The sequence below is a fragment of the Pezoporus occidentalis genome, unplaced genomic scaffold, assembly GCF_034315485.1.
Source record: "Pezoporus occidentalis ecotype Australia unplaced genomic scaffold, CSIRO_AGI_Poc_V1 ctg2, whole genome shotgun sequence".
NCBI classification, from domain to species: Eukaryota; Metazoa; Chordata; class Aves; order Psittaciformes; family Psittacidae; genus Pezoporus; species Pezoporus occidentalis.
Genome location: NW_026913855.1, coordinates 18,934,533 through 18,959,101, shown reverse-complemented (window position 1 = coordinate 18,959,101; position 24,569 = coordinate 18,934,533). Strand labels below are relative to the sequence as shown.

Genomic DNA, 24,569 nt, shown 5'->3' with positions numbered 1-24,569 from the left:
CTAAGCAAATAGTATTTAAAGTCTTGACAATCTGTAAAAGGCTCAATCTTGTGGGTTCAAATTGTAAGACTTTCTTTAGAGCAATGAGAGATTTTTTTTTTATTTTTTTTTTCCTACTGAAGGCTGAGACTTTTTCAACAATTACTGTAGTTCAGAAAGTAGCACTTAAGGTAAAATTGCCAAAATACTAAGAACTGCAGTACAACAATGATGGTTTGAATCAATTAATAGTTCCTTTTTATTTTTGAGGGCTTACAGTCTAATTTGAGGGGGGGGGAAATACATAGTTTCAGTGCTATAGCAAAATTTTTGTTGTATTTTCAATATCGTTATTTATGACTTTGAGCAAGTGCAAAATAAATAAATTTTTGTGTTCTGTGTATTTACGTGGTCCAGCTTGAAGTAAGTGAGTACCTTTCTTCTAACTCCTAGTAATTGACTTGAGATTCTCCAGAAACATCAGCTCCCATCCGCAAATTGTACCTCTCTGCAAAAGGATGTCTTGGTATCTAGTTGGTGCTGGATGTGTAGTGCAGCTTGTAGTATTTCTTGCTTTCTGTCAGAATGGCTCTTGAACTAGGAAGTGGTTTGAGACCATACAACTTAGTCATACAGCTCTTGTAACAACTTCAGGCTTTGCAAAGCTGAAAAGGATTTGCACCACCTTTTCTGCATGTGTGTCTCTCTTCCAGGCAGTCTGCTGAATTGCCTTTTCCTCTCCACCCCCACATCCACAGCTCAAAACTCATGCTGTGTACAGCTGTTGGATAGTTTTCTTCTGTCTGTTTTCCTGTTGTAAAAATAGTTAAATACTGGAGGGAGATAGAGAAATTCTGAAATACCCTTCATGGGAGCCTTAGGACAGGTTAAAATTCTGAAGGAGGATGCTTTGTCTTGCCTCTGGGCTGTAGAGAGAGCAAGATACCATCTTGTTCCTTCAGGTTCTGCTCTCCCTTTCCAGGTCTCACTTCGTTTGCACTGCAGAGTGTGTATTTGATGACAGCAGAGGGAACTGACAAGTGAGACCATGTTCTTGTGAAAATGTAAAACTTATGTAAAATAGATCATGTTGTTTTAGAGGAATTGGTCAATAGTTTGCCTCTCTTCTGAGGAGAGATGTTTCTATATCCCTGTGAGTCTGTTAGTGGGGAGTGCAGGGCTCTCGGATGTCTAAACAACCTCACTCTGTGATGCTAACTCTTACTGAGGTTAGTTTTTGGTCTGTGGTGTCCCTCCCTGCTGGTCTAGCTGATAGGTCTAGCTGATATATAATGTCTCTGTTGCAAACTAAGTAGTAAGAGTCCTGAATTATTCTGACCTTATTCCACTTCCTATTGTATGCCATCATATGATGTAAATCCTGACACTGATAATAGTGTTTTAATTTCACCATTAAAATTCCACCATTCATTGGTGAATTTAAAATATTTTCTTCCATGTAAATAATCCTTGACACCATATATGGAGAGCTTTAAACTAGATTCGAAGGGGGATGGGGTTGTAGCTGGGCTTGCCCCAGTGGGGCAGCACTCCAGAATTGATGAAGACTGGGAGGCCTCCCATAATCCTAGGGTGAAATGGGTGTGCTCAGCTCGCTCCCTGGAATGCCTGTACACCAATGCGCGCAGCATGGGAAATAAGCAGGAGGAGTTGGAAACCTGTGTTAAGTCAGGAGACTATGATCTGGTGGCAATTACAGAGACTTGGTGGGACAGCTCACATGACTGGAATATAGTCATGGAGGGCTATGTCCTTTTCAGGAAAGACAGGCCAGCCAGGAGGGGTGGTGGGGTTGCTCTTTATGTGCGAGAGCAGCTACAATGCACTGAGTTCTGTCCAGGGACAGATGACGAGCGAGTTGAGAGTCTGTGGGTGAGAATTAAGGGGCAGGCTGGCAGGGGGGATACTGTTGTGGGTGTCTGTTACAGACCACCAGATCAGGGTGAGGAAGTTGACGAGGCCTTCTACAGGCAGCTGAGAGCGGCCTCACAGTCACAGGCCGTGGTCGTCGTGGGGGATTTTAACTTCCCTGATGTTTGCTGGAAGGACCACTCGGCAACCCAGCCGCAGTCCAGGAGGTTCCTCCAGTGTGTGGATGATAACTTCCTCCTGCAAATGGTGGATGAGCTGACCAGGAGAGGAGCGGTGCTGGATCTCATCCTCACTAACAAGGAGGATCTGGTCGAAGCAGTAAGGGTTGAGGGCTGCCTTGGTTGCAGCGACCACGAGATGGTGGAATTCAGGATCTTGTGTGGTAGGACCAGTAGAATAGCAAGTAGAATTGCAACCCTGGACTTTAGCAGGGCAAAATTTGGTCTTTTCAAGCAATTGCTAGGGGAAATCCCATGGGCAAGGCTGTTTGAAGGTAAAGGGGCCCAAGATAGTTGGTTGGCATTCAAGGATTGCTTTTTCTGAGCCCAAGATCGGAGCATTCCGACACGTAGGAAGTCAAGAGGGCCAGGAGACCTGCATGGCTAAATAGGGAATTGCTGGGTATGCTCAAGTGGAAGAGGAGAGTTTACAGGTCATGGAAGGAGGGGCTGGCCACTTGGGAGGAATATAAGGCTGCTGCTAGAGGATGTAGGAAGGCAGCTAGGATGACTAAGGCCTCCTTAGAATTAAACCTGGCGAGAAGGGTCAAGGACAGCAAAAAGAGCTTTTTCAAATATATGGCAGATAAAACTAACACCAGAGGCAATGTAGGCCCACTGATGAATGGGATGGGTGCCCTGGTGACAGAAGATACACAGATGGCAGAGTTACTGAATGCCTTCTTTGTCTCTGTCTACTCTGCCGCAGGCAGTCCTGAAGAGCCCTGTACCCCTGCGACCTTAGATGAACGGAGAGGTTTGCCTTAGTCGATGAGGAATGGGTTAGAGACCAGTTGAGCAATCTGGACATCCATAAATCCATGGGTCCAGATGGGATGCACCCGTGGCTGCTGAGGGAACTGGCGGAAGTCATTGCTAGACCACTTTCCATCATCTTTACCAAGTCTTGGGAAACGGGAGAGGTGCCTGAGGACTGGAGGAAAGCAAATGTCACTCCAGTCTTCAAAAAGGGCAAGAAGGAGGACCCGGGTAACTATAGACCGGTCAGCCTCACCTCCATCCCTGCGAAAGTGATGGAACACCTTATCCTTGGTGCCATCTTAAGGCATATCAAGGATAAGAGGGTTATGAGGGGCAGTCAACATGGCTTCACCAAGGGGAAATCATGTTTGACCAATCTCTTAGCCTTTTATGAGGAAATAACACGGTGGATGGATGATGGCAGAGCGGTGGATGTGGTCTACCTTGACTTCAGCAAAGCATTTGACACAGTCTCCCACAGCATCCTCACAGCTAAATTGAGGAAGTGTGGTCTGGATGATCAGGTAGTGAGGTGGACTGCGAACTGGCTGAAGGAGAGAAGCCAGAGAGCTGTAGTCTATGGGGCGGAGTCTAGTTGGAGGCCTGTAACTAGTGGAGTGCCTCAAGGGTCAGTACTGGGACCGGTATTATTTAATATATTCATCAATGATTTAGATGAGGGAATTGAGTGTACTATCAGCAAGTTTGCTGATGACACTAAGCTGGGAGGAGTGGCTGACACGCCAGAAGGCTGTGCTGCCATCCAGCGAGACCTGGACAGGCTGGAGAGTTGGGCAGGGAATAACCTGATGAAATATAACAAGGGAAAGTGTAGAGTCCTGCATCTGGGCAGGAACAACCCCAGGTTCCAGTATAGGTTGGGGAACAACCTGTTAGAGAGCAGTGTAGGGGAGAGGGACCTGGGGGTCCTAGTGGACGACAGGATGACCATGAGCCAACACTGTGCCCTTGTGGCCAAGAAGGCCAATGGCATCCTGGGGTGTATTAGAAGGGCGGTGGTTAGTAGGTCGAGAGAGGTCCTCCTTCCCCTCTACTCTGCCCTGGTGAGACCCCATCTGGAATACTGTGTCCAGTTCTGGGCCCCTCAGTTCAAGAAGGACAGGGACCTGCTGGAGAGAGTCCAGTGCAGGGCAACTAAGATGATTAAGGGAGTGGAGCATCTCCCTTATGAGGAAAGACTGAGGGAGCTGGGTCTCTATAGTTTGGAGAAGAGGAGGCTGAGGGGTGACCTTATAAGTGTCTATAAATATATAAAGGGGGAGTGTCACGAGGATGGAGCCAGGCTCTACTCAGTGGCAAACAATGATAGGACAAGGGGTAATGGGTGCAAACTGGAACACAAGAGGTTTCACTTAAACTTGAGAAGAAACTTCTTTTCAGTGAGGGTGACGGAGCACTGGAACAGGCTGCCCAGGGAGGTTGTGGAGTCTCCTTCCCTGGAGACATTCCTGTGTAACATTATCTAGGTGTTCCTGCTCCGGCAGGGGGATTGGACTAGATGATCTTTTGAGGTCCCTTCCAATCTCTATCATACTGTGTATACTGTGTGTATACCTGCTGCTTCATCTTTAAGATTTCCACTGTTGTTTGTTCCCTTCACAGCAGTTGTATTCTTGTAGAATAAAAGTTACTCTTTCCCTCAAGCACTGCTGGTTTTGTTTTTATTTGTCCAGTTGGTGTCAACATTTAACAGAGCTGTGGGAACTGGTAGAGCACCTGGTCCGTCCAGTATATACCATCCAGGGTGTTTTCAGCTATTCAATTTGTTGGTTGATCACCATTAACTTGCAGTTTGTGCCCTGAACTTGACTGAGGTAATTGACATAGAGTTGGAATGTAACAACAATCTAATGTCACCCTTGAACAAGATATGTGGGAGCCCCTCTGAATGAAGCAGAGAGATGTTTGTAATTACAGCTACATCCTGTAGCTACAATAACTTTCCATCAGTAATAGTGGTCTTGCTTTCAGGTACAGATACCTATTGTTAGAAAATTGTGTGAGAGGAAGGTGACTTTGCATAGATCGTAAGTACTGATGACTGTGATAACTTCTATATCTGCTCAAGGGCTTGGAAATTATTCCTTTTATATAGATGCCTAGTGTGTGGCTGTTTTGATGTTGTGTGTGTTCATACAGTACCTGTTAATGTTGAAGCTCCTAGTGCTTGCACATATTCTGATTTTTTTTTTTTTTTTTGTGGTGTTAGACATGCTACTGCCATGAAGTTCTGTTTTTCTTTCTTCTACAGTATTAGTACAATGTTAATGCTCAGCTATTAACGAACTGGCTCAGGTATTAATACAGGTACAAGAGCTAATGAAAAAACTGATTTGAATTCTTCATGAAGGGTGGATTTTCTGAAAGAATGTCTTACGTTTAGTAGAAGCATTGATGTGTGTGTATATATGTATATAGACACTTGCATTAAGAATACGACCACCAAATTGGTAATGTGTTCATTTATTCAGCTGTTCTGCTTTTTATAAGGGATGCTGTCAGTTAAAAAAAACAGGTGTTTTGCTTTAGCTGTGGCTTGAGTTTCAGATGCTGTTTCAGTATTTCTTCTGGCATGTTACCTAGCTCTTCTAATGACCAGAAAGATAAGGACATGAGAAGCCCCTGCTTGTCTTCTCTACCAGTGCTAGCTGTGGCTGTTGAGGACCCTTGTTCTCCTGGAGATTTCTGCTGTCTGGCATTGTTCTCTCTGGCTGCTTTCATGACACTGCTTGTTCCTGTATCTCGATTTTGTTAGCGTGAAGGGATTCTACTACACCTTTTGTAGAGCACTGGTATATCGCCTTATGCTCTATTTGCTTGTATAGGATTTGAACGTATTCCCAGAATGTACAGGTAATTCGGTCTGTACATATTTTTACTGTTATAGTCCTGGCCTAATTAGGTGTAGGAGGTGGCAGGATAACTCTACTTGGCTGACCTGTTTCTTCCTTTGAGGGAGAAAATTACTTGAGTCCAGGTGAACCAAATGCAGGGTGAGATTTGAGTTGAAGGGGGGCAATACAGCCAATTCCTTTCCTTGGAAAGCTGTCGTACTTCATGTGTTATTTAACAAAAGATGTTGTGGTCCTGATGAGCAACTCTGTATGTTTAAAAGATCATAAAGTCGAAATGCTTGTATTGAAGGATCAGTTTAGAATTCCCCCTTCTCCTATTGGCTAAGGCATTGCCAGAAGCTGGCAGCTGAAACAGGAAAACATGGCTTTCAGAGTAGTATATATGTATATGTACAATACCTGTATATTTTTACCACATCTGCCTATAAATGTCTCAAGGCTGCAGTTCCTCATCTAGCTAAGTGTGGGAGTCAGACTTGAACTGTTAAGAGCCAAGCAATTCCGAAGTCATTACCAGCAGTGCTGTCTGCTCCTGTTGTAACAAAGATAATGGGTTTTGTGATGCCAGTGAAGCATAGGAATTCAGCTAGAAAATCTTGCGGCCTTCGTTATTTTTAACTGCTGGAATATCATGGCTGGCCACCTTAAAATTTGATGTCTCTTGTGTTCATGTGATGAAACTTGCGCTTGGGAACAGTACAGTATCATGGGGAAGGTGAGAGGAACATTGCATACGTACACTACAGCAGTGTTTACTGTCATAACTGTTTAAGAAAGCATGCAGGTTTTGGTAATTACATTCTCATCTGTGGATCAGAACCTGTGCACTGAATTGTTACTGTGTGAGCTTTGTGTCTGAGCTTGATTCTAATATCAGGGAATGCAACTTCTGATATGTGGAAATTAAGCATCAATAGATGTGTAGCTGCAAGGAAGCATGGGAGGACACAGTGCTGCATTTGTGCATTCACTGTGTCCTCACATTGTGTGTCTCGTATGGATTCAAGGAAGATTGTGCATGCAGTCCCAAGTCTGGTATTTTGTAGCTTTGGTAATCCATTTTCTTAATAAATAAATAAATAAAAACAACCACCACCAACAACAAAACACCAACCAACCAAGTACTGGCACACAAAAAAACTAACCAGAAAAATAACCCACCACTGTTCACTACAAGTGCTTGTGTTTCTGAACTCAGGACAAGTAATGCTGCAAAAATCAGGATCATTTATGTGGTGTCTTAATGTTTTTCATAGCATTGTTACAAGTAGTCATGTGGACTTATCAGTCAACTATTACGCAGGAGACAGAAGCTGCTCCTTTTAGTCACAGTGAGATAGTGAAGTTTGCCTTGCAGAGGAAAAAGACCTATAAAAATTACTTTTCTGCCTCTGATCAGTGTTCTGTCCTTGTGATATTCTGATACTGAGCCTGATGCATTTTTCCTTAGGCTAAAGGACCGAAAGTCTGTCTTAGGCATCTGGTCCATTTGACTGCTTCTGGAAAGGAGTGAAGGTTACAGCAAATGCACAGTAACTCAGAAACCTTGAGTTTCAATAAGCTTTTCTGCAAATCACAGGTTTTGGTAGCTAACAACCTTTCCAAATCTAGAGAGATTTCCATAGAAACTGGAAAAAGGCTGTATGTGAAATTATGTCTTATCATAATAATAATATCTTCCCTCCCTCTCAGTCTGTTGAGGTATTTGGGGTGTATGTGTTAATAAGTTGGAAATACATACTAGGTTGTCTGTCCTATCTGTGCTCCTCTGTTCCCATTCTCAAAAGCAACAGAAACACTCCAAAATATTGGAGTTCATAGAAACTGTATGCTCTATATGACACTGGTTTGGTTTGAATGTTCTTGAATAAAACACTAAAAAATCATCACTTTGGATAATGTGTTAGAATGGATGTGCAAATGATCAAAATGGCCAGGTGTATGCTGGTGGGTTCAGTTTGAAAGGCTTAAGAAGTCATCTAGAGATAACTGCCTGTATAGCTGAGAGCCAGGATAGATTTGTCAAGGGACAGTCATGCTTTACCAGCCTCTTAGACATTTCATTATAGAAATGATTCTGCATGCTAAGTGGTACTTTTGGAACTATTTGGCTTAAAAAAACAAAAACAAAAAAACATCTTTGGGGCTTTTTATGTGTTATAAAAACCATAACTTTATAGTTGATGGAAGGACAGAAGAGCAATGGGGGAATGCAAGATAAAAGTGGTGCTATTGCTGAAGAGTTTGTCTCATAGGAGTGGTACTTGTAAGCATCCAGACAACCTGTTGATCTTTCTAAGGTGAAGCCTTCCTAAATTAGTCCTATTCAGTCTAAATTAGTCCTATTCGCTAAAGAGGAGCATGCCTGTTCTGTAGCTATTCAGTGTATTCTGTCAGGAACTGTTTCCCGAGAGAACATCTAACTGCAGATACTGAAATAGTGTCATACTAGAAGCAGTGTAATGTGGTGTGATATGTTTTGTGGGGTTTTTTGGTGACAGTTACTTCTCATCAGAGATAAGCTGTTTTAGGAAGAGGAGTTTTATTGATGTTAGATAGAACAAAGGTCACAAAAGTCAAGTAGGATTTTAAATAGGGTACCAGAATTTTGGAAAGTTAGTAATAATCTTTCCTGGTTTTGCAGGGAGCTTGCCCAAATGTGTGTGTATATATATATATATTTATTTTTTTTACTTAGGATTTGTTTTTAAACCTAATCTGTTATTTTCTCCTTGCTTTAGTGATATTCTGTGGTCATTTTGCTTATGTCTTGAGCACAGTTAGTGTTTGTACCACAGACTTGAGGAGTTGTCAGTCCAGTACTCTCTGACCACACTCCTTTAGATGTTCCACGTGTGGAGGGTGTAATGTTTAATATCAGATTTACTTATCTGGAGATGTAATGTGGGATTTCCGATTTAGCAACGAAATACAAGTATGCTGAAATTACAATGCAAATACACATTACACCTGGCAAAATATAGCAGTGGCTGGATACAGTTCAGTTGCAATACCAGTGTGATTCCGATTGCTGGTCTCTATACTCAGCTTGCCATTGTAACACTGGGCATCCTCTGTAACTGGGAAGGAAGGCATGAGTTGAAGCCAGTTCAAGCCCCTTGCACTCTTCAGAATTCCTCTGTTGTTCAGTTTTTATACTCTGTGTTGGGCTGAGCCACATATTCACTTCCCCCTGCTGATCTGGCTAGCTCAGGGAGGCATTCACACTCCTCAGTGAATTCCCTGGGAGAATTGTTTACACCATCAGTTGCTCGGCTCAGCTGTTAACAGCTGTTTAACAAGTCACATAATGAATAATCACGGGGAATTGACTGGGATGCTCTGCCTTGAGAAGGGCTGTTCTCCAAAGAAACCTCACTGTTTTCAATTTACAGAAGTGTCTTTTGGTCAGATATCTACTTAGGATCCTTTATGTGGGAGGGGGTGTGAGTTTGGCTAAATTTTTTTGTCCTCACAGGAGTAATGCAACTTCAAACTATTTGTTGTTAGTAGATCTGTTTCTTGCTTAGGCTGCCTTATTTGGAGAATTCAGTATCCTGTAAGGAGTTTACCTAGGAATTCTGGAGAAGTGTCTGCTTGCATTACCTTGATAGCTGGGAGGTATCCAGCTTGAGGGCTATCTCAAGAGCTGATTTAACACTGCATGAATTTTAGCATGGACATGCTGACCATGATTCCTCAGTTAAGAGTACTTTCTATTTTCTGTTTAAAGTCAGAGCAAAGCCGGGTTCTAGATAACTGAAGACAGAATATCTGAGGGTTTTCAGGTACAGAAACACAGCCATGCAAATCTTTTTGGGACATTTCTGCATCTTCAGGGAATGAGATTTCCAGGTAGGTAATTTGTTCTGTATCTTCACCTTGGCTGGTAAACTGTGTCATCCATCAAGAAGTCAGGAAGTAATAGTAAAGCCTGCATTTAACCTGTTTGTTGGCTTTTACTCTTCTATTCTAATTAATGCTCACATCTGACCTATTTTTTCCTGTCCTGTTTGTTGCAGTGCTTCATGGCTACAGCAGGGTACTAAACAATATTAGAGGAAATCAACATTAAGACACATAATTTCTACACAGCTGGTTGGAAAAGCTGTTGTCACTGCCTTCCTGGTGCAGCATGGCATTTGGACTTGGTGTTCTCTGCCTGTTACTATGGGCAATAACAGGTAGGATATTACTTCTTGTGTGTCTGAGTCATGAACAACAAGTGAGTGCTCCTGGGGTGTATATGCAGGTGTGAATGAAATATGTCCCAGCTCTTGCCTTATTCATCTTGTGACTTCTCAGTGCTAACAGCTACATAACTGGCAGTTGGTGGCAGTGGAGGAACAAAGCTGGGAGCTGTTTGGAGCCAATTTCAATAGGACTGGAGAGTTGGGCAGGGAGTAACTTGATGAAATATAACAAGGGAAAGTGTAGAGTCCTGCATCTGGGCAGGAACAACCCCAGGTTCCAGTATAGGTTGGGGAACGACCTGTTAGAGAGCAGTGTAGGGGAGAGGGACCTGGGGGTCATAGTGGACGACAGGATGACCATGAGCCAGCACTGTGCCCTTGTGGCCAAGAAGGCCAATGGCATCCTGGGGTGTATTAGAAGGGGGGTGGTTAGTAGGTCGAGAGGTCCTCCTTCCCCTCTACTCTGCCCTGGTGAGACCCCATCTGGAATATTGTGTCCAGTTCTGGGCCCCTCAGTTCAAGAAGGACAGGGACCTGCTGGAGAGAGTCCAGCGCAGGGCAACTAAGATGATTAAGGGAGTGGAGCATCTCCCTTATGAGGAAAGACTGAGGGAGCTGGGTCTCTATAGTTTAGAGAAGAGGAGACTGAGGGGTGACCTTATTAGTGTATATAAATATATAAAGGGGGAGTGTCACGAGGATGGAGCCAGGCTCTACTCAGTGGCAAACAATGATAGGACAAGGGGTAATGGGTACAAACTGGAACACAAGAGGTTCCACTTAAACTTGAGAAGGAACTTCTTCTCAGTGAGGGTGAGAGAACACTGGAACAGGCTGCCCAGGGAGGTTGTGGAGTCTCCTTCCCTGGAGACATTCAAAACCCGCCTGGACACATTCCTGTGTAACATTATCTAGGTGTTCCTGCTCCGGCAGGGGGATTGGACTAGATGATCTTTTGAGGTCCCTTCCAATCTCTAGCATACTGTGATACTGTGACTGTTTCAGTGCAGATGCATGGGGCAGGAAGGAGTAGTGGGAGAGTTCAGTTTTCCTTCTTTCTCTTGCAAGAGAACAACTTAAGAATGATGTATTGCTTATGTTCTAAGCTGCCTATTTTCTTCTGGAACATCATAAGATGCTTGATTTATGAGAAGCACAAATGCATTTGTTTACATCTCTCATCTCACCATCTGCTTTACAGACGTGTATTTCCTTTTAAAGCTCACAGGAAAGTCCTGTAAGCTTCTGCTTCAGCCAAAGAGATAGGTAAATTACTTTCTTTAGTAATCAGATAGGTTAAGAAATAGTAATTCTTAGTACTGGTTTTGTGTCATAGGGAGATTTATTCTGGTGCAGGCAGTTTTAGCATGGCAACTACAGAACAATATATTCAAGGATGGTGTGTATTTCTTTAAAGGAGTGTCTGAAATCTGGTTGTGGGGATAGTGGCAGTATTGATGTTAGCAAGAATTTAAAAAATAATGCTCAGTTACCTGGCTTTCATCTCCTGTAGTATAAACAGGATTGGATGTTTCATGAGGATGAACATTGCTAATGTGATAAGGGTTGCATGGACTACTGAATTTGGAAATACTGGATGACGGGGAGTAGGTATTAACTACAGCTGAGGGGTGATGGGCATTAACTACAGCTGTGCTCATGGCTGGTTTGCAGTAATCCTCAAAATCATCCTGGGCATCTTATAATGCCAAGCTTTGTGAGGAGAACATGGAGCTGAGGTTTTTGTTACTGTAGTAAATAATAAGTATGCCTTCTGTAAACAAGTAAAGTGCTCTCCTGTGAGATACTGAGTACCTGCTGTAGGGTCCATGTCAGTATCTTTAAAAAAAAAAAAAACACTTCAAAAGAAAGCAGTAATGTGCAGTAAATACTGAATTTTGGCTGTGTAGAATGTCACAGTTTTATATTTTTGATGATGCTGTTAATTGCTAGCAGGCTAGAATATCCTCAGTGTTCATGTGGAAAGTGGTTTTGTTCTTTAGCTGCAATTTTGCTATGCTTTCTTGATATACCTGAGAACAAAATAATTATGCTCAGACTGCTGGCTGTATTCCAAACCTCTCCCTGGATCTTGGGTACCAGAACACAGTGTTTAGGGGCTAATATATTCTGGTGTCACACATTATTTTAGTATAAATTTTAGTATTTATTTCCATCTTGGTAATTTGCAGTATTTTCCATCCAAGTGGAGCTCTAAACTGGAAGGTACTTGCTGATTTTTCAGGATATATTTGCTGAAATACATCAGTGGATGCTCTCCTGTGTTACGTTAAATGTACTGCTTTTTAGTGCAAGCTTTAAGATGGATTGACTTGGGCTCATGAAGCTGCTAGACGTTCATTCTGCAGTTTTTCTGTGCACATGAGCTTGTGATTCTAAAAGCTACTTAGGAGAAAAAAAGTTTTCTTACCACTTGTTTTAACATAAGATAATGAGAAGACTGGCAAATGAGAAAGGCTTGACATTGCATCTATCAGAGAATAGAGAAATGGGCTTAGTAGAGAATATATTCAAAAGGGTATTGAAGAATCTGCTGCCATTTATCAAAGGAAATTTGAGGAGGTCTGCTCCTTCCTGTTTAGATTATATTTGTTTGTTTGAGTCTTTTATTTTGTGTGTGGTGGCTCTTGGCTAATAGTTTCTGACTGCTTTTCATGAATATGGTGGGTTGATGTTGGCTGGCTGCCAGATGCCCGGCAAGTTGCTCTATCACTACCCCTTCTCAACAAGGCAGAAGATAAAAATATGATTAAAAGCTCACAGGCCAAGATCAGGACAGGGAGATCACATACAAGTTACATTCAAGAGCTAACTAGACTAGACATAGATAAAATAATTTATTGCCAGTTAATTAGAGTAGGATAATGAGAAGTAAGAGCAGATCTAGAAATACCTTCCCCCTGTTCCTGCCAGGAGTCTGCTCCAACATGGGCTCTCCCCAGGGTCACAGCTTGATTCAGGGCTTATTTACCTGCTCTGGTGTGGGGGCCTCCACAGGCAGCAGGTAGATATCTGCTCCTCCATGGACCTCTGTGGGCTACAGGGGGCCAACCTGCTTAACCATGGTCTGTACCACAGGCTGCAGGCGAATCTCTGCTCTGACACCTGCAGGATCTCCTCCCCTTTCTTCACTGACCTTGTGTGTGCTGACCTGTTTCACTCCTCTCTCCTGCCTCCTGCTGTTGTACAGTGTTTTTTATGCCTTCTTAAATATGTCATCAAAAAGGTGATGTGCCAGTGTACCAATGTCGCTGATAGGCTCAGCATTGGCCAACAGTCAGTTCCTCTTGGAAATGACATGGGGAGAGCTTCTGGGGTCTTTCCACAGAAGCATGCCTGCAGTCCATTTCTTCCCACCCTTGACTACCAAAACCTTGCCACATAAACCCAATAGAATGGGTTAAAAAAAAAGAAAAGCAGCTAGAACAGTAGACAGGTCACCCAGTGGATCAGATGCATACCACTGACTCAAGTTTGTGCCTCTCGGGAGGCTTGAGCTGGATGTGGTGATAGATGGTGGGTACCATGTATACCATGTACCATTCTTCTGCCACTCAGCATCTGGTGCAGTTTGGACGAAGCTTCCCAAACCTGCAGATGCAGCTCCTCTTTTCTCCAAGTAGGCAGTCCTTACAATGCCAGTTTCATTTCACTGGCTTATATCCATTCATTGATGAAATCAACTTAAATTGAAATAGATTTAAATTATTCTGGCCATTAATAAAAAGCAATAGTTTTAAGGCTAACGCATCCAAAAAATTACTGACTCCTCCTCCCCCCAGGAGAGATAGAAGACACTGCTTTCCACCACAGGAAGAATTTACTTTGTAACTGGGAATCCAGGACCTTGGAATCAATTAATCTGAAGCAGGCATATTCTAATCTGGCATTTGTGGCAGACCTTCCAAGTAGTGCTACTGCAATGCATTTCTGGAAATACAATAGTGTTCTCCTGACTGGCTTTCAATTTTCTCTTACTGTGTGTTTATATTGTGATGCTTTGTTCTGAAATAAGCCACTCCAACAAAATGCGAAGATGGATTTGCAGATAATTGCAGTCACAGGTGTTGAGCAGCCTCGTCTCGTTTTGAACTCCATGCAGCCCAGCCATAGATTACATGGCCTCACAGAGTCTGCTAGACATCACCAGTGTCCTTTTCTTTAGTCTGGGAGAGAGGATGTTTCCAGACGCATAGCAAGCCATCAATTTTCAAAATATTTCACTATGGTTGGTCTTGGACTTTGAAGAATAATGAGCACCCTTTTCTTACCTCGTGTCTAAGGCATGAAACACATGCCAGGACAAAGGACACTTTAAGATGTAGGCATGTCTTTGAAATCATAGTGGAACCACTAGCCTGTGTTTGCAGTGCATTCTTTCTTACTTATACTGCCATGGCTACGTGTTCTAGTAATGTGTTCTGGTTCACACAGGTCTTTCCAAGGCAAGATGGTTTAGTGTCTGAAAACCATATTTGAGGTTATAGTGAGTTATGCAGTATGCCAGGTTAGTTCATATTGTCCACGTCTCTGTTGGAAGTGTTGAGTGTTTCCCTGTGAAGGGATGTATGTAATGGCTGCACTGGTGCATCTACTCTTGTAAACTTTTTGTTTGGTTGGTTGTTTTTCTTCTTGAATTGAAGTTAATCTACTTTGCAAGCTGTACATTGATCCCAGGCACTATGATGCCTAGCAGGTATTTCAGTAGCTGTATTCAGATCACGTATTGTGGAAGAGTGTACTGCAGTTTAGCCCAGGAGATGTGGTGGCATCTGTAGTGTGGTGGTTGGACGCAGTGCATGGACAAGAGAATCTGCATCTCTGAGGCTCTAGGTCACGACCAGACCTAACCCTTATTGCCATCTTATTCCTATTCTTTGATTTAATTTTTCCTGCTTATCAGTTCAACAGATTTGAGCTGGAATCAATCAGTCAAGCTGCCTTTTCTTTTTGTCCTGCCATATACTGTTCTGAACAAAGAGGCTCCTACTGCCAGAACTTAACTGTTAATGATATGCAGAGCAGTCAACTTTATCTTCCCTTACTGTGTGAGCTCCACAGTGGTCTCATCTTGTTTTCATTGGTTGACTTAGGAAGTCTAGTTTTAAAACATGTTAAGAGAATGTCCTGGTTTTACTCAACTGATTTTTGAAGCATGATAAGATTTTTATTTTTTTTTTCAAGTTGCATTTTGGCGAGAGGAATTCTGAAGAGCAGTTATAACCAGGAAAAAAGCACCTAGAAAAGACGTTAAAAGTTGACAGAGATACACAGTATGTTGATTCATGCTTGATTTGAACACTTCACACTCAGTCTGTGATGTGCTTAAAAATAATTCTGCTGACATACTAAAAGTACTTCACTGCACAGGGAGGAAAGATGCTCTGTATTGGAGCGACCTCTTGTGATTTCTCATGAACTAGTGGTTAAAGTGGCAGAAGTTGGAGAACTCACCCAGTTTTTATATTAAGTTCAGCAGTTAGGTTGGTATGAGTGACTCTTAATGAAGTTCAAGTGAGATGGCAAATGTTTCTTCTATGTAAAATTTTGCTGCCTTCTCCCTGAAATGCAACAATGATATGTTACAGCCTTTTATTTGAGTTTTGTTTTAAGACATGTTTTGTTCACTATGCTATGATAATGGAAATGGAGGTACCCCATGGTTTTTTTTGTGCATGTTTCTTGCTCTGTTCCTGGTTTTAAGTATTGGCAACTCACTTTCATTTCTTACATATTTGTAGAAAGGGAGTAAAAAGTACTTTGCAAAACATATGAAGATCCTATACTGAAAAATCCTTCAAAGTACAAATGCTACTGCAAAGGGATGCATTGGGGAAAAAAAAGTAACGGAGTAGTGATGATGTCAGTGAGAAGAAATGAGCTTATTTTAGCAGGGTACCACCTGTTTTTATTTTGTTTCTTGTGATAAGCCATTTTTGGTCACAGTAAACTATATTATGGCTTGATTGTAGTGTTGTGCCTTATGTTGGTGGTGTTGTTTCAGGTTCCAGTTGTGAGCAGTGCAGAGAAGGAGCGACGTACTCGGGTGCAGTAATATCTCCCAACTTAGATACCACTAAAATTATGCGAATTCCTCACGCTATGTCTGTGTCGGACTGCATCGCCGCGTGTTGTGACCTCTCTGGTTGTGACTTGTCCTGGATGTTTGAACGGCGCTGTTACATCGTGAACTGTCAACACAAGGAGAACTGTGAACCTAAAAAAATAGAAACTGTAAAATCCTATCTTACTTTTGTGCTGAGGCCTTCTCAGAGACCAGCCTCACTGCTGGGATTTGGGCAAGTGATCCCAAGCATGGTCCACTCCGTGGGACTCCAGAATGAGCCATCTGAGGAAGTGAGTAGCCTGAAGGAGCTGTCTCTGCTTGGCAAAGATCCCAGCCTTGAGGAGATACCTGAATACATTGATGATTATAAGGAGCTGGAACAGGACCCCTTTCAGATGAGCATCAAACATGAGCAGAAGGACAGCATGGATTATACTGACTGGGGCCCGGTGGTGGCAGGTGAAAACAGCTTCAACTATTCCATGGGTGATGATGGAGATAACCAGGAAGACATTGTTGAGAAGAAAGGAGAGTCTGGGAAAAGGGAAAGCCTTCTGAATAAAAACAGCTCTGAATTCCACTCTGTCACTGAACACTCCATAGAGAGGTTGTCATCTCTCCCAGAGATTACACCGTTCCCTAGGAAGACATTTGAAAGTGAAGCAGCTGTTCAGCTTCTTCAACAACCTGATGATGCTTTGCAAAAAGAGGTAGGTTTGTCCCTCAGGAAGCAGGCAGAGTATGGTGAGGCGAGTTTGCAATGGTTTTGTTTTTCAAATCAATTTAGGTTATTGCTTTGTAATGTAACAAGTCTCAAATGACTTACAGTCTTATTAGAGTGTAGAAAAGGCTGAAAGCAGTTCATCTGTCTTAATAGGCAGATGAATTGCTAAAGGACTCTTCTGTCAGATAAGGAGCAGAGCTGCTTTTGGGACACTGGGGTTTCCTTGGAAGTGTACAGAGGAGTGTGCTTGGACCTGCTGGAATGGTGCTATGGTATTCTTCCCTTCTGACACTTGGTGACTCGTCAGCAGTAGTCAGCTGAGCAATACCAGTGGACTCTAGTATCCAAAAGCCAAGACCAGTAACTATAAGTTCCTCCATCAATAAAATTAAGCCTATTTTATGGGTTTCATGTTACTAATGCATAGCAGTGTTACAGACATAATGGAGCTGAATACCTTCTATAACGTTCTTAAAACATATTAGAGAGTCAAGGTACATAAGGGGCAGTAGCGGCTTTGGACTACGATGTACAGCAGGATAAAGTGGATAAGTTGTTTTTGTTCTCAGAATCCTTTTCTTGAGTCTGTCAATAATAAAATAAGTTAAATATTTAAAGCCAAATTTAGATAATTAAGTAAGATGCACCTTTTTCTCTATTTATGCCCATCAGTTTGATCAGTTGAGACTAAAGGGGCTCCAGTTTCTTAAGAACAGGGTGGGATCAGTTGGAAAGGTGAAACAGGCTGTAAGGTCAACATTTACTGGGTTTGACACACACACCCCTGCTAGAGGGAGGAGGAAGTTAAGCTCTGTTAGCTGGATTGCTCTAAATTCCACCAGATTTTATGACCAGCAGCTACCTATCTCTTGCTGTAAAAATGATAATTTATTGCTATTACCATAGGGAAGAAAATACTTGTCACAGATTTAATGCAGCTCTCTTACTTAAGATGAGATTCATGGAGGGGATAGCCGAAATGTTCCCCAGGGAACTGAATGACTGTTTTTTTGGGTTGTTTTGAGGGTTTTGTTTTGTTTTTTTTCCTTTGGATATGGGGGTGTTCTTGTTTTCTGTGGGAATTCTCAAGAGATTTACACTCAAGTCAAACCCTGAGAACTGAAGGACATGGGCCTTCATGGGTGGTGTGTTTATTTTGTAACAAGCAGTTGTGGCTGTACAGGTGGGTAAAAGCAAACAAAAAAATCCCACAAAGCTCATACCAACAGAACTGCCTGCCCTGTTCACTCCAAGAAAGAGTCCTTTCTTTTCTTTCCTTTTCCTTTTGGTTCCCAAGCTAGAATTTGGGTTAACCTTGCTTTCTACATCTGCTCAGGAATATCTCTCAACAGTAGTTTCTGTCTGAGAACTTAATTCCTGATATTGCCCCTGCCCCATTGCTGCCTGCTAACGTTCCTAATTTAAGTTATCTTTTTGGCTGTGACACTGCTTTGCATGTGACAGTGCCATGGAGCAGTTTTTTTGACTGCAGTCTTGCCTAGGCTTGCCAACTGAAAAGATGTTTGGTGCCATTGCAGAAGACAGTGATCCAGGAAAGGTATGTTTGAGGTGACTTTGTCCCCATCTGTCCTACAAAGGCAGTATGGCTGCTTCTCAGCTGATAGATTGGAAAAGGGCCAGGAGAGAAGGAAAACCAGAGGGAACTCGGAAAAGTAGACATGCCTCAAATTTGGCAGGCAAGGAAGCGCTTTGGTTTTCCAAAGTGTGTTAAAGCAGATCTTTTTGGAAGACGTAGGATGGAGTGATTATGTAAGGAGAGCTAGCTGTCTTTTGTCAAGGCATGAGGCAGGACAGGCTTGAGGCTTTTACCATGTGTGATAATATTGTCAAGGGCGAGATTCCAGCTGAGGGTATAAGTTTGGTATGCCAAGGGCACTGCCTAGGAGAGCTGCAGTCTCTGATCCTGTTGTCAATGTCCCAGCTGCGCAGAGACATCATATTACTCTCTGCCTATTTGGCAGAGCTGGAGATATGGCCACAAAGGTGCTTGCATCATCTTTTTTTTTACAGAACCATCTTAGTGGGTCCTTTGCAGCCTCACAGGTCAAGCAGCCACAGTCCCCAGCACTGCTGTTACTGTCCCAGCTGCACAGGGATCTTTTCTCTCTGTCCTTAACTGAAGGCAGAGATGAAGTTGCAGATGACTTCCATACACTCTGTTTCCTTGCAGGCTGGGAAGCCAGTCCCTGATGTCACCTTGGTGCTCCCAGCTGCACAGGGAGCTTTTCCTCCTGTCCACATCCAAGGCAGAGCTACTGTGATTTCCTAGGGAGGCAACAGGCTGCAGAATGAAAGTGGAGCAACTGAAGAGAAGCTGAGAGCTCAGACTATTCAGCTTTGATCAGAGAGGGTTCAGGAGTGTCTTACCAATGTGTATAAATAACCATGGCAGGAGTGAAGATGGGCTCTTTTCAGTGCTGTCCAGTAACAGAACAAGAGACAATGGGCATAAATTGAAATGCAAGGAATTTTATTTAAACACTAAAAACATTCCATTTCTTTTTTCTTGTGATGGTGGTGGAACACTGGAACAGGTTTTCCAGAGGTTGTAGATTCTGTGTCCTTGGGGATAGTCAAAAGCTGACTGGACATGGTCTTGAGCAGCCTGATGTATCTGACCCCGCTTTGGGGAGCAGAGTTTATTAGGCCATCTCTAGAGGTCTCTTCCCACCTTGGACACTGTGTGATATCAATGTGCATTTTACCAATCTTCATAATCCTATTCTTCAGTTAATAGATTATGTGTACATATAATAGCAGTATATGTCTTCATGTGCCACACATAGTAGCCCTAGTTAGTAAAATGCTTTTCTCTAGGCGTTAGGTCAGAAATACGTCTCGAGAAGGTAAGGAGAAACTGTTTGCCCTTTGAGACTAATGTGTCATTGAAAGGTGATATGGCTTAAGAGAGAGGGGCAAGGTGTTGGGCAAGGCTAACACAGTGCTGAGTTATTCTGTAAAACTTGCTGTGTTCTTTGCTGAAGTTCTGATTTACCACAAGCTGGGTGAGAGACAACACTACTACAGCTTGGTGACTGATGTGGACAGATTTAGGGTTTTATTAGTAGTGAGAAAACAAGAAGGCATGAGGAAGTTCTGGTCTGAGCAGATACAGTAAGAGGCAAGGATTCTGTTATGTTTGTGTGTAAAGCATGAAGACAATAATACTTACCACACAGACTTCCTGTCATTGGGTTTTAAAGGTTTATGACTGTGTTTAGAGCTGTCCTACTGTTCTTTGTTGCCTTGGGAACTGATAGCCTTAGTTGTGTTGCAGGTTACCTCATTTTGATAACCATATGAGCATTTCTTGTAAAGCTTGTTGGGGGGGTGGGGGTGGAATGAATGACAAAACAAATCACCAAAAGCCCCAATCAAAGTCCTCCTGTTTGACTGATATTCTGTGTACGAATAAAACCTCCTAGTAACATGTATCAGTAAGCTCACCCTACATGCTATTTAAAAAACAGCATAATTCTAAATCTAGGAATGTGAAGAATGGCTCACTTTTACAATTCTTTCCCTATAATTCATTTTTCAGGCTGTTACGCCTTCCCCTCCTTCAGAGAAAGTGGATTTCTCCCCAGGTGTGTCAGAGAAGACCCAGACTCCTACAATGGCCCCAGAGAATGGCACTGAAGGTGGGATTGTGCTACTTCTCACTAATACTGTGCCATCTGAGCCCATGCAGCAGTTCACACCACCTGTTACTGACGCTAAATCAGGTAATGTTTTAACATAGCTGGAGATCTGAGGGGTACCTGCGGGTTGAACAGTGGGTGGGGATGGCTTTTACGACTGTCAAGCTTCCAGACCGTTGTTAGTTATGAGTTCACTCTTTATCCGAACGTAACATCATCCCACTTCAGGCCTGTAGACCTACAGTAACATTGCAAACTTCAGACTCCTTAGCCATCTGAGGCAGAACTCTGACCAAGTCCATTGTTAGCAGGAAATTATAATCCAAGAAAATACAGCAAAGTAAAAGAAGAGATTAAAAGGCTTTTGAAAATGGGTTAATTTTTATACTTGGTGAGAAATATTTGAGGCTTTCTGCAGTTTTAGAATAGTCTCTTCTAGCCATACTGTTGGTTTTGTGTGACTCTTGAGAATATTGTTCCCTCTTAAACTCTTGAGAAGGGTTCCCACTGTAGTTGTCAGATATTGTGCAGGAACATAGGTGGGACCTGAGGAAGCTCAGCCCTTAACAGGGAGAAGCCTAGCCTGTAGTAAGGGGGAATCTGGCCTCTTCATCCTGAGGAAAAAAAGTTTTGCTCTAATTTCAAAGCTGTGAGAAAGCTTATCAGACTTCCATCTGCAGAGCAGCTTTTAGTTTGACAAGGACATGTATAATCACTATATTCTCAGTAGTTGCAGTAAATTCTGTGTGTCTGTATGTTAGAGTATCTCCTTTCTCCTGCCGAGTTTCCTGCCTCCCTGCGCATCCTGACAATTGGTCAGAAGGGCCACAAGTAGCAGAGAAGTGGTGTTTGGCCCTCTGGTATACTGAAGGATGTGGACAGTTAAGCGTTTGGGACACTCTTGGCACCCTCTGCCAAACTACAACCTGCCAGCCAGGATAGCAGTAGCAGGTGACAGGAAAAAATGAGCTGCAGGAGATTATCTCTCCAAGGCAATGGATCATCACTGAGTGTTGGTTGACTAGGCAGCTCCTCGTCCTCCTTCACAAGAGGAGGTTGAAGATGACTCAAAAAGGAGCTTGGAAGAAGAAGCTGAAGGGGAGTCTGTGGTGAATCTCAATGTAAGTACTGCTTTGTGCAAGGAATACCTCAAGTTTGTGTGTTATCAGCCCTACAGTCTTAAAAGTCTGGAAGACAGTCACTCTTCTGTTTTGGTCATCACCCTCATCTAGCCATTTTATTCTCATCTCATGTGGAGGTCCAGGTACAAACATCCACTCAACTGGTGTCTAGGGCTACTCCCATGAGCAATTGTGGAGCCTTGGGCACATTAAAATAGTGGTGACAGAAAGTGTGTTGGCAGTGTGACCTCTTCAGTCCGTTTTTAGGCCTGTCAGCTGGCACTGAATACCACCTTGCTTATCTATTCGGAAGTTGTAAGCTGAACATTTAGACACTAGTAAATGTTGCCTTCGCAGAACCTCTGTGCTGTGGATTCCCAATATTAACAGGAAGACATTTAAAATCTTTGAAATACAGGTGTGTGGGAACCTTTCCTGAAGTTGTGCTTTGATACGTTTTTGTTGGCGACTGGCTTTGTGGACTTTGCATTTTTTGGAAAAGAGTTTCACAGATGAGAATTGGGAGGGTGTTCCTGGATGGCAAGCACTACAGTTCTAGTTTGGACTATGTTACTTCATTTAATTAATTTTGTTCTGGTGCAGATGGCTTTCCTTGTCCTCTGTAATTGTGTATTATTTTTTAATTCCTGCACTTCTATCCAAGAAAATTGTAATTCTTTATGCAGAGCAATGTTACCTGTGATATTCAGGAGTAATCAGAATGCTTTTCCCTAAAACAGAAGTAGGGGAAATGACACTTCATGTTTGGGGGAAGAAGAAAAATTTTGGTTTGGTAAAAGGTGAAAAATTTGACAAACTCTACAATGAACAGGGAAGGACAAGTAAAAAAATAAGAATTCCTCAATACATAATCAAGTTTGTCAAATTTTGTTTAATCCATTACAAGTACTATTCAAAGATGCTGAATTTAAATCTGTCCATCTGTTAAAACATAATGTATTCATTCTGTCTTAGATACAGTAAAAGAACTTATTGTGTCTGCTGGAGATAACATACAAGTGGTGCTACCCAAAAATGAGGTTGAACTGAATGCCTTTGTTGTCCCACCACCACCTACAGGTGAGTTGAATGGCCTTGGCATACAAGGAGGTGCACACACTACCAACTTGTAAATGCAGACAAGTCCTGATTTATGTGAATGTCTCAGGGTAAAATAATCCTTCTCATCTCCTACTGATACATTTTTTTTTTTTGGTGGCTCCAATTACAGGGGGGGATTTCCTCCTTTTCATTTTGGAGGTTTATCCATTTTTTTTTAGTGGCTTTTATTTTCAGAACCTGAACTCATTAGCCAGATGGTTCAATAGAAAGTCTGTAGTTTCTTCCAAAAGATGAAGTGATCCAGGTTATAGTATCTTGCTGTAAAGGGAAGGAGGAAGTTGCTTCTGAATGCAGCATTTACCTTAAAATTACCAGCTTCTGAACTGCAGCATCAAGGAATACACATTTCACAGGTATGTAAAATGCGTTCACCTCACATGAAGCTTGATTTTGTGAAGTCAGTTATTTGTGAAGTCCATTATATACTTGCTGTTTTACGATGTTACAAAGCACTGTGGAAGTATAACATGTTTTCATACTGCTTCATTTTACAGGCTTAAACAGTAGCACTTATGATTTCCTACTGTAGCATTTTATCTGGTGGATAGTGAACTTGATTTCTTTGTTTTCTGGGCTTATTTTGAAGGCAAAGCTGATTACTGTTATGCTATGTTACTGCTCTTAGAAACAGCCTACACCTATGAGTGGAGCTTAATCAGTCATCCTGCTGACTATGGTGGTGAAATGGAGCGCAGGCACAGCCAGACCTTGAAGCTCTCTCATGTAAGTGAGCTGTAAGCTCAGGCTCAGTGTGTTTGTGTGGTCCTTTCACAGGAATCTAACCTGTGGGGAAGGGCACCTGGATTCAAGGAGTCTATCCACTTGCATGTGTCACCAGATCTTTGCCAGATTGGAAGTGTGGTGTGTTTTTTGGTTTTGGGGCTTTTTAGAGTGCTCTAATAATTTTCTAAAGTAGAGTAAAAATTCCTAAGTTTTGGCTTTGTATTTCTCACTTCTGGGCAGTGACTAGTAGCCTTTTGTCTATGTATTTATGAAAGGAGCTCTAGGTTTCAGATATCCAGATTTTTCTCTGTTTACATGACTGGCAGATTTATGCATACTGCTTTTGTATAATTTGACAGGTAACCCAATTTATTCTGTGATTGTTTCAGTTATCAGTGGGACTTTATGCCTTCAAAGTGACGGTTTCTGGTGAAAGTGCCTTTGGCGAAGGTTTTGTAAATGTCACAGTCAAACCAGGTAAATCAGTTGGCTAAAATAATGAAATTAATTTCTTCAATACAAGTAGTTGTACAACATGCTTATCTAATAGTCTGTCACTTACTGTCTGCCAAGAGCATCTGGTAGTCCAATCATGCAGAGATGTTGCCTAACTTGGTGTCTGTAAAGCATTTTAAGGAAGTAGAGTTGCTGACTCATTGTGTTTAAATGCTTTCTGGTCTTGTACCCTCCTCAGGCAAGGCTTGAGATAGCATCATGCCACCTTTTGTGGTCTTCTCCAGTACAGCTGGGAGCAGCAATTAGGTGCTGAACCAGCTGTAGCTGCAAGTTACAGTGTGAAGGTCTAATCTAAATTATACCAGTTAGAAGGGGCTGCAGCAGAGGACTGCTGCATCAGTGCCCTGTTCTTCAGCAGCCTTTTCTCCCCCTTGCCCAGAAAGGACAAACAGATGCTGTTGCAAAGCTGTCAATCCTACATTTAAATCACTGGGGGCTATTGATCTGTAGAGTCAACACATTAATTTGACCTGGGCTTTCGCTACTTTTATTTTTTCCTTTTTTTTTTTTTCCCTTCTCTCATCTTTCTCACAGCAGTCAGAGTTAACCAGCCTCCTGTTGCCATTGCTTCACCCAAAGTACAAGAAGTTTCTTTGCCTACAACTTCTACCTTCATTGATGGCAGTCGTATGTACTGGGCCCTCCTGTGCTTATATCATCTATTTTTTGCATACAGTTATAATGTTGTTGTC

The 24,569-nt window shown here is 42.4% G+C and overlaps 1 protein-coding gene across 4 annotated transcripts in view; it reads left to right on the top strand.

The window, feature by feature from the left end:
• Positions 1–24,569, top strand: part of KIAA0319 (KIAA0319 ortholog) — a 56,292-nt gene that overhangs the window by 9,617 nt on the left and 22,106 nt on the right. For 2 of the 4 annotated variants that reach the window (XM_062618049.1, XM_062618046.1), the window contains exons 2-8: positions 9,751–9,912; positions 15,947–16,719; positions 20,296–20,479; positions 22,492–22,596; positions 23,264–23,361; positions 23,751–23,838; positions 24,412–24,504. In XM_062618049.1, coding sequence (XP_062474033.1) covers positions 9,864–9,912; positions 15,947–16,719; positions 20,296–20,479; positions 22,492–22,596; positions 23,264–23,361; positions 23,751–23,838; positions 24,412–24,504 — 1,390 coding nt within the window. In that variant the 5' untranslated portion in view covers positions 9,751–9,863. Of the gene's footprint in view, positions 1–9,465; positions 9,584–9,750; positions 9,913–15,946; positions 16,720–20,295; positions 20,480–22,491; positions 22,597–23,263; positions 23,362–23,750; positions 23,839–24,411; positions 24,505–24,569 lie in introns of those variants that run through there. The other 2 variants (XM_062618048.1, XM_062618050.1) reach the window with 2 other exon arrangements.